A 13,167-nucleotide genomic window follows, 5' to 3' on the forward strand; every position below is an offset into this window, starting at 1 on the left:
GTGTGTTTCCATACAGGACTCTGTCTGCGTCTTTGTAGAGGTATGTTGGTATGTGAGTGTGTGTGTGTTACATTGTGCGCATGCATGTGAGTATGTGTACATATGAGTGTGTGAGCATGCATATGCATGGGTGCTCACGCAGGATTTTGTGTGTTTGTGAGGGTGTGTTGGTATGTGTGTCTGTGTGCTTATCTGTGCATGGGAGTGTATGTGTGAGTGTGCTGGCATGCATACGTGTATGGGGGTGTTATAGTGTGTGCATGCATAGCAGTATGTGTGCGTGTGTCACAGTGTTGGCATGCACATACACTACTACAGCACGATTGTGCAGGCTCTGCTCATCCGTGTATTAGTATAATGGTCTCACCCTCTAGCCTGGAAAGGGAACACAAGAACAACTGGCAGGGGACAGAGATTCCCCTTAGCTAATCCAACCTAAAGCACAACCTTGGATCTGAACATCCCTGAGCTCTGGGAAAGTTAAGATCTCACACTGCAGCTTGGTACCATCTCCTTTAGGAAACAAGTAATGAAACAGGAAGGACACATTTTTCATGTGATACCCTCCTTGAAACTTTGAAACCAATTAAAACTTGCTGCTGTAACATCTTAGGGAGACAGCCAGAGACTGAACACCAGCAGTGTAAGGGTTAATCTGGCAGTCAGGATCAATCTCCCCTAAAGCTGGCACATACCACCATAGGAAAAGGGGTCTAAGCCCCAGGTTTCTTACAATGCAATTGGCTAGACTGACAACGATCCGCCAGTTAAACAAAAGAGCTCACTGGCCAGTTCCAAGTGGAACAAACCTGGAAAACGGAAAACGGCCCTTCAAACCCCGGCAATAGGAAGCAGGCTGGAAATTGTAGCTAGACAAATTCAGACTGGAAATAAGGGGTACATTTTTAACAGTGAGAGTAACTAACCATTGGAACAATTTACCCAGGATCGTGGTGGATTCTCCATCACTGGCACTTTTTAAATTGAGATGGGATGTTTTCCTAAAAGTTCTGCTCTAGGAATTCTGGGGACCTCCTATGGCCTGTGTTATACAGTGGGTCAGACTAGATGATCATAATGGTCCCTTCCGGCCTGGGAATCTATGAATCACTCGCTCAGCCGCCAGAGAAGTAGGACACCATCCTCCGTGTTGACGCCTGTGCTGGGAGATCTGGGCCGAGTGGAATCAGCATCCCAGCCCCATTCCCCAGTGTGTCACTGTGTTGCAATGCAAAGCCACTGAGATGCCGACAAGCCCCGGCTCAGCTCCATTATTTGATGTCCCTGGTCTGCCTGTTACCCAACATCTGCCTTCGCACAGGTGGTGCAATGTGGCAGAAGATCAAGAATATGTTCCCACTGCAATTGAGGAGCGGGGCGGGTGTGGGGAGAAGAGAATGTCTGGGATAGGCTTCATGCAGCAAAGGGAGCGGATGAGGATTCTAAGGACTCTCTCCAGGATAAAGAATGTTTGAGGGTAAATGGCCCTGAGAGCTACTTGATTCTCTCTCCCTCCCTCCCTCCCTCAAACATCACTAAGAAAACACATTGCACAGAGTGAGGAAAATGCAGAGACCTTCCCTTTGAGGGTTGGCAAGCAGTCAGAGTCTGCAGAAACCAGAGCCAGGGCTGTCAGGGGTCAAACAGCAAATGCGCAGGCTTCTCCAAGCCCTTGAGCAGGGAGGCTGGGGAGCTCCTGGCTCTTACAGGTTGAGGAATGTGCAACCGTTTCTTTCTCAAGGTCTGTGCTGGCAGCTGTGGATTCAGGGACAGTGGAAGAAGAGGAGATAGCTCAAGGCCAACTGTTGGAATGCCTGCAAATGATCAGCTCTTGGATGAAGAGCAGCTGGGCCCAGGCAAGACCAAAGTGATGCTGATCGGAAAGGGGAAACGCTTTGGAGAACTGGTCGAGGCAGTGTCTCCACCTTCCATTGAAGGCTCCATTCGTCAGAGAGATGTGGCCCCTGGAACTGTTGGACGCATTGCTAAGCTTGGAGGATTGGGTAGCATGAGTATCTACCAATGCCTTCCTTTCATCTCCAGCTCACTAGGAAACTTCCTCCCACTGAGGACCTGTCCACAGTGATCTCTGCATTCATCCTCTCCAGGCTGGATCACTGAAACTCAATGTATCTGAATGTGCAAATGATCCACAGGCTCCAGCTATCACAGAATTCAGCTGCCCCCTTCTCCTTGGCTCAGGCTGCCATGAGCACATCAGGCCTGTGTTCAAGTCCCTCTGCTGGTCCCAGTCAGCTTCCAATCGCAGTTTAAGGCCTTGCTCTTAATTTTAAAAACAATTACTGGATCAAGCCCCAGCTACATCTATGGCTGATTTTTGATCTATGAACCACCACGACAACTCCACTGGGGCAATGCAGATCTCAAAGCCCAGGACGAAGCACTTGAGAGCTGGAGATAAAGCATTCTCAGTCGAAGGGATCTGACTATGACACAGAGTCCCAAAGGAAATCAAACAAATCCAGAAAGTCTGACCCTCTGTAGGAAACGCCACCAAACCTTCCCCTTTGAAAAGGCCTCTTCACCGTACGACAGACACTCATAGCACTGACACTGCCTTCCACCTCCAAACCCCAACACAGACCCACCCTAAAATCCAAAACCTGACCGCCTCCTCTACCCCAAAACCCCAACTCTGACCCTCCTAGAAACCTAAACCCCGGCACTGACCCACTCTTCTACCCAATAAAATACTACCACCTAAAAACCCTACCCTGGAACAAATTGACCCAAAACCCCAAAAGTCAATCGATAAAATTTTGAAAAACAAAATCCGTTTCCCAAAGTTTTTTACCCTGAAAAAAGCAAGAAGTGCTAGAGACTCCATGAAGTCAACCGGGGACTTTGCTAGTGCTATTGATTTTATGTGGAAGGTGCTCGGATACCAGTGATGTCTGGCAGTATTGATACCCATAGATAGATAGCTGGATTAGAACAGCAATTAGGTCAAGGCCAGATGTGAGATCAGGGCTGGCTGTAGGCTAGCTGGAGTTAGAGGTGAAAGCTCAGATTTTTAAAGGTTGCAACATCTACCTGATTTAGGAGCCTGAATTTCATTTTCTAATGGAATTTAGGCATTTAGAAGCCAAAATTCCCTTGACAGCCGATGGAATTTTGGTTCCTAAGTGCCTAAATAACTTTTGAAAATGATATTTAGGGTGCACAGCAACACCTAAATAACTTTACAAAACTGGGCCACAATCCTGGCCCCAAGGAAGTTAAGGGGAGTTTTGATTTCACCCTAGGGGTTTGGCATGTCTTAATCATGGACCTCTAACAACTCATAGATCAGTTCACTCAGTGGGTGAATTTCACAATCATAGAATCGTAGGACTGGAAAGGACCTCAAGAGATCATCTAGTCCAGTCCCCTGCACTCATGGCTATGACTATGCATCACTTAAGTCCCACTTCAGTCGGGGCATATGTGGGACCTTGCGCTGGTCCTCTACCCAGGGGCGAGTTTTCCAAGGTGCCTATGCTCCACATCTTTGTGCAGGTGCATCCCTGCAAGCTTCCCTTGCTGAAGGTCTCACTCCATTCAGAGCTTCCTTTCTTCACCCCCTCCCAGCTCCTGAGGTGTCCATGCTCCCACCTAACCTACAGCAGGAAACTGCAGCCCTGGTAGCACAAGGATGCAGCAGTGTTAGCCCCAGAAAGTTTCTATCTCTCCTGAAGTTGCTGCCTTGAAGAGATTGGGCAAGATGGTGGTGCAAACATTTGTTGGAAACGATGGAGTTTTGCACACGGCCCTTCCTCAAAGGCCCCTGGCTGACCACAATCCGATAAGGGCCTGGACACTCACGACTAGTGCTCTTGTGAAAGGCTTTTGATTTTCGGCTTTTGCTTTGAACATCTGAAGCACCATTAGGTGCCAGAGGGGCTAAGAGACTCGGGGCACTGAGCCAAGCCTGGCAGTGGCCATATCGACGGGCCGGATACTCCAGCCTGAAGGGCAGCACTAGCCCTGTGGAGCTGGATGACTTTGGCCTCAGAACCCCAGATGGTGCAGCTCTTGGGCGCTAAGAGGTTTATGTGCCCAGAGACAAGTGTCCTTGGAGACTCTCGACTGACACAGGCCTAGGAGCTTATTAGAAACCCGGCTCTGAAGGGCTCCAGGGAAACAGGTTCACAAACAAAAAAGAAGTGAATTAGACACTTGATTTGTGGCCAGAAGGAGCTGGGGAACTCCAGCATCCCTTCCCCCCTCACCTTCTCTTACCGCAGGTCCCCTATTTAAGTCTCTCTCTGCCCTATGCACTGAGGGGACATCCAAGTGGCACAGGAGAAGCAGCAAGATGGAAATCAGCATCAAGGAGGCTCTGATTGGGGACCCACTGGTAAGCCTCAGCCTCACCCCCTCCTCCCCAGGCTGGGTTTTAGCAAAGGACAAAGGTTACCACATCCCCCGTAGCTCATACATTGCGGCTCAAATAGTTTCTAGTGCCCAGCTATGGTTATGGGTCAGTGGCGGATTCTGTCCCTCCCAGCTTGCAGAGTATGGGTCGGCGTGTGAACCTGTGTGTCTGTGTGACTCTGTCTCTGTATGTGTGTGCGCATGTCTCCAGGTGTGTCTCTGTACTTGTCCCTGTCCATAATGATGTACAAGACATTTCACCTGCTTCCTTGGTTCCCCCAATGCCTGTTGAGCTGCCGTGCTCAGCTGGGTGCAGATCTGGCTGAGTCACCGACTGCCCATTTCTGAAATGTACCCGCTCTAGCAGCTGTCAAGGGTGCATGAGAACTATCAAATGGTGAACCCCAGAGAGGAGGGGGTATGACCCTGCTGAGTCAACCAGTGCTTCTCCCCAGAAAGCAGGGGCAATTGCCTGAGGCTGCATGGGGGCTATTAGCGAGGCATCTTGCCGACAGAGTCAGCCACGGTGCTGGGATCTAGCTTGCTACTTTAAAAAGCACTTGGAGACACTCTGAATATGGAAGATACTACTTAAAACCATGGCCTGTCCCAGGCCCAAATCCTGTGCCTGAGCTTCATTTCTCTCTGCCTCTCTCTCCCCCAGTCCTGCCTCCTTCCCTGGCTCTCATCTTCACACCCCTTTCCACTCCACCTCCTCCTGCTCCCTTTTGCTTTGCATTTCAATCCCCCCTGCAGTGACCCCTCTCTCTGTGTTTGCTTGTGTCCCCAGCACGACAATGCTCTGGATTCAGAGATGGACGTCTGCCCCAGCTGCCCCGACTGCTGCCCCAGCTGCACTGACTGCTGCCCAGGCTGCCCCAGCTGCACCAACTGCTGCCCAGGCTGCCCCAGCTGCACCAACTGCTGCCCAGGCTGCCCCAGCTGCAAGTCCTGCTGCAGCTGCTGCTGCAGCGCCTGGAAAAGTTTCCTGTGCTGCCTCCCTAAGCTACTCTGCCGTCTGCCCAAGTGCCCCGGCTGCCCCCTGCACATCAAGAGAATCCTAATCATCGTGGTGGTCATTGTGCTGATAGTTGTGGTCGTCCTGGGAGCCCTGCTGCTGGGACTGCACGTGACCCAGGAACACACCGAGACTGTAAGTAAGGGGGAGAAGGAGCAGGTGAGGCTGTGCACAGGTGCAAAGGGAGGTGTTAAAATCATGCCCAAATGCAGCAGTTTATAGATGAACAGGGGATAGCGGCAGCTAGGAACAGATGCAACGGGGATCCATGTAGCTGATGGTAGTTGCAGCCTTGTGTAGGTGCAAAAGGGACTTGTGCAAAGGGTATGGCCCTGCATAGGTGCCCAGGGGACTGCTGCAGCCCTGCAGAAGAGACTGCTGTCACCGCACGCAAGTCTAGCAATAGGCAGAGGAAGCGGGGACAGATGCACAGAGTTGCAGAACAAAACTGGGGCAGTCATGCACCGGTGCAGAGAGAGCAGATGGGGTCCTCTTGGGTGCAGAGGGGACTCATGCAGTCATTCATTGGAGGAAACAGGATTGGCACAGAGGGGACAGATTGCAACCGTGAATGAGCAAAGTCAAGGACCAAGCCAGAGGAAGATGTTGCAGTCGCATTTAATTCCCAGAGGGCTGATTGAAATCCTGGCCCACTGGGGACAGATCCTGTCTACCTTGCCTCACAATATGTGTGGACAGCAGGGAAGAGACAGGGAGGCCTTGGTCTGTCGGGTTAGCAGGAGAACATTTAGGAGAAACAAAATCAATCTTGAAAGTGTCTTCCTAATAAACTTACCCTTCCCATTCTGCAAGAGACCCTGGGGCCCTGGCTAGCCTTGAGGGAGGGAACAGGATTGATTATTAGAAGCAACAGAGAAATGAAGAGCAGCTGCAAAATGTCCCTGAGCCCTTTGAAATGGCTGAGCTTCAAATGGGTTAGAATGGAATAATGTTGCTCTTCTCGATGCAGGGGACCCACAGCAGAGATGATAGAGATCCCATCCCTTCCATTTCCCTATCCTCCCCACCGCCCTGCTCTCTCTGCTGCTCATTCTTTAGGCTCTATGATCTCCTCCTAGGTTTTGCAAATGACCATTGAGGGGCTGGAGGGGGAAGAGTCTGGACTGCGGCTCTCCATGGACTGGGAAGAAGAGGTGGTGACTTTCCTCATTGATGCTGGAACCCATGACCCGGGCACAGTCGTGTATGACTACAGTAATGTAAGCAGGGAGTGCTTGCTTGGCAGGGGGCGTGCTTCAGAACGGACCCTTGCCATCAGGCCGGGACTGCATTGGATCCTCCTGTCCAGGGAGTGAGGCTGTTTTTAACCCATGCATGGCCGTGGCCTCTGAGCACAAACGTGGCGATGCTGCATTAGAACTGAAGGCACTCTGAGAGACTGTTAGGCTCTGCTGGGTGCCAGCCCCTGCAGGCAAAATCAGAAGGGGTTCCAGCCTCAGTTGGGCTGCATCATGCCCCTGAATGGAGCAGGGAAGTCAGTCCCTGGGAGGGAAGTCCTTGGGTTGCTCAACAGACAGCACTTTGGACAAGGAAGGTGCAGCACCTGTTGGCACATGGGAATCCTGTCTTGGTCTCCTCTTCCTCTGTCATGATGCAGGTTTGGCGGGTAGGGGAGGAACTGGGTGCTGCCAGAGATGCGGAAAACCCAGCTCCACAAGAGGAACATGAACAGAGAGGAAGAGCCAAGTGAGAGAGGGAGTGAATGGGGCTAGAGTTGGGGCTATGAGGGGAGAAGGATGGTGTGTTGCCTTCAGTGGCCAGCGTGGGATGGAAGGTGGTGGGGAAGGGTGCAGGGGAGACAAGCAAAATAAGATGGTGGGTTTGGGTTTGCAAAGCCTCAATTTTCATCTTGTTAAACCAATCCCCAAGGAGGTTTGAACCCAGCTCCTATCTACCCAACCCCCACACATTGGACAGGGCTTGGAGTGATGGCACCGACCCTGGCCCATCTCGAGCAGATGGCTTTAAGTCTCAAAAGGAAAGGCCCATGAAGGGTCTAGGAGGCTCCTGGGCTCAGCGTCATGAGGGGGATGGAGAGGGGTGACATTGCGGAAGCAGAAGTGGCTGTGCAGTAGGAGAGGGTGAATCAGCTCCGGTGAGTACCGGGGAGCTGCAGTGATGGGAAACCAGGGCTAATAAAGCACCGTGTGCTCTGTCTGCAAACAGCTGCTGATCAGCTACAAATCCTGGCAAGGCCGAGCCTGCTACATCACCAAGATGGACAAGGAGAACATTCAGGGCCTGGATACCATTGCAAAGGCATTCCACCAGCATCTCCAGGTGAGCTGTCAGGAATGCACACTCAGTGTGAACCATGCTGGATATAGAGGTAGGTATAGGAATGCATGAGGGAAACGGCGCTCATGCAATGCTGAGTCTGAGGCCAACAGAGAATATATGTGTGTGTGTGTGTGTGTGTGTGTGTAAGATAATACATGGATAACAGAGATAAGAGACTATTTAGACTTCAAAGATCAAACCTCCAAAGGATGGTGCATCAGGGACACCTGGAGTTATGCACATGCATCAGCTGGACCAGTAAAAACAGCTACACATGCAAAATGGGCTAGTGTATGTCTAGTTGCTGGTGTGTGTGTGTGTGTCTGTGTGATTCTACAGTAGCCTCTGGAGTTGAATTGTTCCTCTCTTTGGATCGTTTACATTCACCAGCTGCTATGAGAATGATTTGCTCTCATAAAGCGCGTGATATATGAGGGCATGGAAATACTTTGCTAACACTGACTGGCTCTCAGAGCCCTAAGGGAGGTTGATGGCAAAGAGAAATACTGATGAGTTAAGTGCCTCAGGGCAGACAGTGAGTTAGTGGCAGAGTCAAAAATAGAACCCAGGAGTTCTGATTCCCAGTCCATTAGACCATACAGCCTCCAAGAAGTGGGAGCAGAATCCACAAGTCCTGAATCTTTCATCATCTGCTATAATCACTAGCCTCCACAGACTCCCATATTTATATTCAAATAATTCCACATCCTATTAAAACAGGCTGGCCTGTATATCTCCAGCCGGGGCAGCATTGCTAGAAATTTTTATTGCTTCAGAAGCAGTGTCCATATGGGAAGCCCTCCAGATGTGGAATCCATCCTCACAGGTGGAGTGAAGGTGTTGGAAATATAGTGGGCACTAGGAGAAAACGTAGTGTGCGTATCGTATTGCCATTAAGGATTTAAGATCTAGGGGGATGTCAATAGCCTGTGTCTATTCCTGTTGCAAACAAGGATGCAGGGTGTTTTGTGTGTGTGTTTAATTTTTATTATTTCCTGCCGTAGCTCAAGTCGCTCATCCTGACCCCCAAGCAGGGTGAGGAGGAGGAGCAGAAAGGGTTTCCTGTGACCCTGGCTGATCGCTCCATCCTGGGCACTACAGTTAACATCCTCTGCAGCAACGTTCCCATCTACTGGGCTTAGCAAGGGCTCAGGAAGGTGAGTAGCAATGTGGATGGGTGTCAGAATGGGAGCCGATTGTGCTCAATGGCTGAACAATCACAGTTACCTGCACTGACCACCCACTCCCAACACACATGCGCACACACACACACACATTACAGTAGAAGCATGTGTGACAAGCATGTTGGGAATGGGTCTTGGGGAGCAGGCACCCGGGGACATGGCCTATGTGCAGACACAGGAGTGAGTTCTTCACTGCCAAGCTGACAGGGTGGATAAAAATCAATGATTTTTTTAAAAAAAATCAAAAAAATTGGATTTTTTAAATTTATATTGGATTTTTTTGATAAAATGCATTTTGAGGAAAAACCCTATCTAAAGATAGTTTTAATTAAGATACATTATAGCTCAAAGATATCTCATCATGGAATAGGGATTATACATTCTAATTCTATAGTATGAGACAATATATTCACGTAATGTTTAAGAAAAGTTTTGTAAATGAGTTCCAATAATTCATGGATTAGGGGCCCAATCTTATGGGGATCCAGTGGCTTCTGTATAGATTATTTAGGTTAATCTTTCTATCTACCCAGTGGGACTCATTGTTCAGTCTAGAAGATACCATCAGAGATGCTTAGTTTTGCAGTTCTCAAACTGTGGATTTGTGTCTCCAGAGATAACATGCTTGTTAACAGCAAAAATGTGTTAAATAAATAAATAATATAGAGAGGTGAGAAATAACAGACCTCAACCCTATTGTCCCTCTGCAAATTTGTGTACACAGAGTCAATCCCTTACCTCTCTCTAAAAGTGCAAAGTTTCAAAAAGTTCAATGAATAGAAGATTGTTGGGGGCGGAATCGATCTGGACAAGGAGAAGAAGTCTGAAGATAAATATGAGAAGGGAGAGACACGCAGTAGAAACAAGAGTGAACCTGTTTGAGCAGCATATTCCAGAAGTCTTGAGGTCTTTGTGAGTGTAGCCTTCATTGATTTGAGATCTACCATACCATTCTCTCACTAGAAGGGAAAACCTATAATGGCAGCAGGCCGTAAAAGAGACCCAGTTTGGGAATAAGAACCATTCAAGAATATGTTTGCTGATGATGTTTTAAAGAAAGTCACACCAGTGAATAGGTGGAAGTCACTTAAGCACTTGGGTTCAGAGACTGTTGAAGTGATAATCTCACTTTTAACAGCAGTAGCTTCTTCTGCTAGTGCAGAAAGAATATTTTCTTCCTCTGGACTAATTCATTCCAAATTGAAAAATTGTTTGGGACCTGAAAAAGCAGGAAAGCTTGTTTTTCTTTTCCAGATTATGAACAAACAGGAAAATGAAGGTGAAGACGACTGAGTTAGCTGCAGAAGCTAATATTTTAAGTTTCTCGTGTTGACCTGGCTGACTTAGTCGATTTAATTTTTGTTTTTGTTTTTTTAAATATTTCACTTAACTATTTTAGTTAAAAACAATTTTAGCAAAAACAAACCTGATTTTAAAAAACTTGAATGTTTAACTAAATTCAAAAATTCTTATGCTTGTTTTGTTAAAATATTATATGCTGTTGAAGAAAAAATCCAGAATATGTAACGTTGTTGTTTTAGTTAAATAAAACAATTTAAATGTCTGTCTGGTGATGTTCTCCTCCTAATAAAGCATGGCAAGAAAATTCTCCAAATATTAATGATTAACCTGTTGAATTGGAGATAGTTCACCTCCCAATGACTTCATAAATATCTGCTTCAATTACCTTTGGTAAACAAAATAACCAAACAATCAATCATTTTCTGATAGAGCTGTAAAACTAATCTGAAAAGTTTTCAAAATAAATCACTTAAAAATGTATCGTGTGTACCTTCGAAAAATGAAACCTACATCTATCTCTGAGTTGTGAAGAATATGTATTAAGGTTATAACAACCAGCAAGAATGCACTTTTATGTAGAAATCCATGATTAAATCGAGTCTTCCTGACTAGTGATTTAAATAGTGATTTAAATAAATTTGATTTAAATCAAATCCACCCTGCAGGCTGAGCTGAGGCCCTGCAGGAACAGCTGGCAAATGTTACAGCCTTCAGAGGAAACTATCCATTAGGCTGGAACAGTCCTCCCATAGGCCAACTGAGAGAGTCAGCAGGCAGCTTGCAGGGTTGTACGCCTGCTGCAAAGGGAGTGGATGCTTCACGTTCACCTTGAGATAAGGAGATACAAATCCTCAGCAGCCACACTGGGTGTTAGTGACCTCTTGGAGTCGGAGATGCTAGCAGGCCCTTTAGCACAGAGCGGAAGTGACTGACAGAGAGTCCACACTCTGCTGCTCTGGTAGAAGTTATTGTCTGTGTATGAGAATAAGGGGACATTGGCAAAGGCAGCCAGGCCCAATAGCTGCCCAACTCTCCCATTAAACCAATGGACACCTAACTCCCCTTTGTGCCTCTGGAAATCTCTCCCTAAAAGCAGAAATGAGGGAGGTAATGCTAGGGGGCCATCTGTGGCTAAGCAACACTTACAGATCATGATGTTCACAGGGATCATTTTTCACCCCCCATGTGTTTGCTTTGCGGGATCCATCAAGGACGGCGCATCTCCTGCCTGCCATTGCTTCCGAGGGGGTCCCGGCAGAATGGGAACACCACGTCCTCAGCCAGACCCCCAGTTGTGGCTTTGCTGACTCTGTACCTGTGGGTGATTATGGTGCACCTGGCTCTGTGCAGAACTCTTTCGCTGGCCCCAATTCAGGAAAGCATGACGCACCTGCTTAAGTTCCCCTACCTTCAAAGGGACTCAAGTGGGTGCTTAGATGCTTTCCTGAATAGGGCAGTTTTCCAGAATCATGGGAACCCAGTTGGAAGAGCTGTGCCAATGGGAAGAGGAGTCAGAGGGACTCTGCTATAAATAAATGTACATGGGCTGATCTGTTTGCATTGGATGCAGCGGGCATTTGCAAGGGACACTATAGAATGAGAGGATTGCTTGCCATTCTTTTAAGAGAATAAAATCTACAGTCCCTCACCAACCCCTCTTATTTCTCCTTCTGGGTAATGAGGTACTGTGTCTTCACTTTACATGACCTCATAGCCTGGTGGGCTAGCACAATGTGGCCAGAGTAATGACAGCAGGCACAACTCATGAGACTAAGGGCTTGTCTACATAGAGTGTTAGTCCAGAATAGCTATTCCTGATTAACTCCAGCTGTGGATGCTCTTATTCCAGCATAAAAGTGCCTGAGTCCAAATTAGCTTAATCCGCTTTATGTGCCTTTGGGCAATTACAATGCACCTGGCTCTATATAGGAGTCACTTTGTGAACTAAATTAATTTGGACTTTTAAAAAAACTATTGTGTCATGTTGCTCTCCTCTGCTAATCAGTGGAGTTTGTTAGCAAAAAACAATTGTCAGAATTTGCTATTTTGTTGAAATTGGAACATTCTACAGGACTGTGTCAATTCTGACAAAATCCCAACAGAAACCAAGCATGTTTCCAATGGAACTTTGCCTGCCAGACAGGATTCTATGAAAAACCTGCCTGGCTCCTTGGCAGACCATCTGGCAGGATGCAGTGAACCCAGGCTCCCAGCTCCTCAGCTGCCTGCCTGGTGGGCTGATGGGAAGCCAGGAGCCTGGAAGTTGCGAGAGCTCCAGCTCCCAGGCTTGTGACTCCTCGCCAGGCAGGACTGTTAGGGTTTCTGGATCCACCACCACCCACCAGGTTGTACTACTGTGGAGCTAGGGCTTCAAAGGCTCCCAGGTTCCCCAGCTCTGGGGCAGCCCACCAGGCTGCGTTAGAGCTCGGTGGAGATCAGTAATTCACAGAGAATTTCAAAAATGTTGGTTATCATTCCGAACCAGAATGAAATCTGAAATAGCAAAATCCTCTGCAAAATAGAATTATCGTTCCCCAACCAGCTCTCTATTAGCTGTCATGTTTCACCCTAGAGGTAAATGTACAGGAACTGCTAACAAAAATACTAATTAATGCCAAATTCAATGATGGCTTCTGTGATCTGGACACCTGTCCATGAAGAACTGGACTAGGACCTTCTAATTCATTTCACAAAGGTCACCTGTCATTTTGATCTTTTAGCATTCAAGGGAGAAAAGCAAAATGCATTTAAGCCTGGTTGCAATACAATTGTAAATGGCTATTATTTACTTTGGACCAAAAAACATCCTTGAAGAAGCTTTAACATGGCTTAGATTGTGCAACATGCAGTATGCACTGTGATAAGTGTCTTTATTTCCTTCTCCTTGTCAGGCTGTTACCTTGATCAACATACCCAGGAAAAGTGCATAAGTAAATCAGGGCTGTGGAAGTGATCCCTTGGGTTAGGTTGGAAGGGAACAGAAGA

The 13,167-nt window shown here is 47.7% G+C and overlaps 1 protein-coding gene across 1 annotated transcript; it reads left to right on the plus strand.

The window, feature by feature from the left end:
- Nucleotides 1–4,254: 4,254 nt before the first annotated feature.
- LOC141978281 (surfactant protein C-like) lies at nucleotides 4,255–10,157 on the plus strand. Its single transcript, XM_074940270.1, has 6 exons — nucleotides 4,255–4,360; nucleotides 5,168–5,530; nucleotides 6,475–6,615; nucleotides 7,583–7,696; nucleotides 8,701–8,853; nucleotides 10,135–10,157. Exons 1-5 carry the CDS (start codon nucleotides 4,319–4,321, stop codon nucleotides 8,836–8,838), a joined length of 798 nt encoding a protein of 265 aa, XP_074796371.1. The 5' UTR covers nucleotides 4,255–4,318; the 3' UTR covers nucleotides 8,839–8,853; nucleotides 10,135–10,157.
- Nucleotides 10,158–13,167: the final 3,010 nt, after the last annotated feature.

Source organism: Natator depressus, chromosome 26, assembly GCF_965152275.1.
Source record: "Natator depressus isolate rNatDep1 chromosome 26, rNatDep2.hap1, whole genome shotgun sequence".
NCBI classification, from domain to species: domain Eukaryota; kingdom Metazoa; phylum Chordata; order Testudines; family Cheloniidae; genus Natator; species Natator depressus.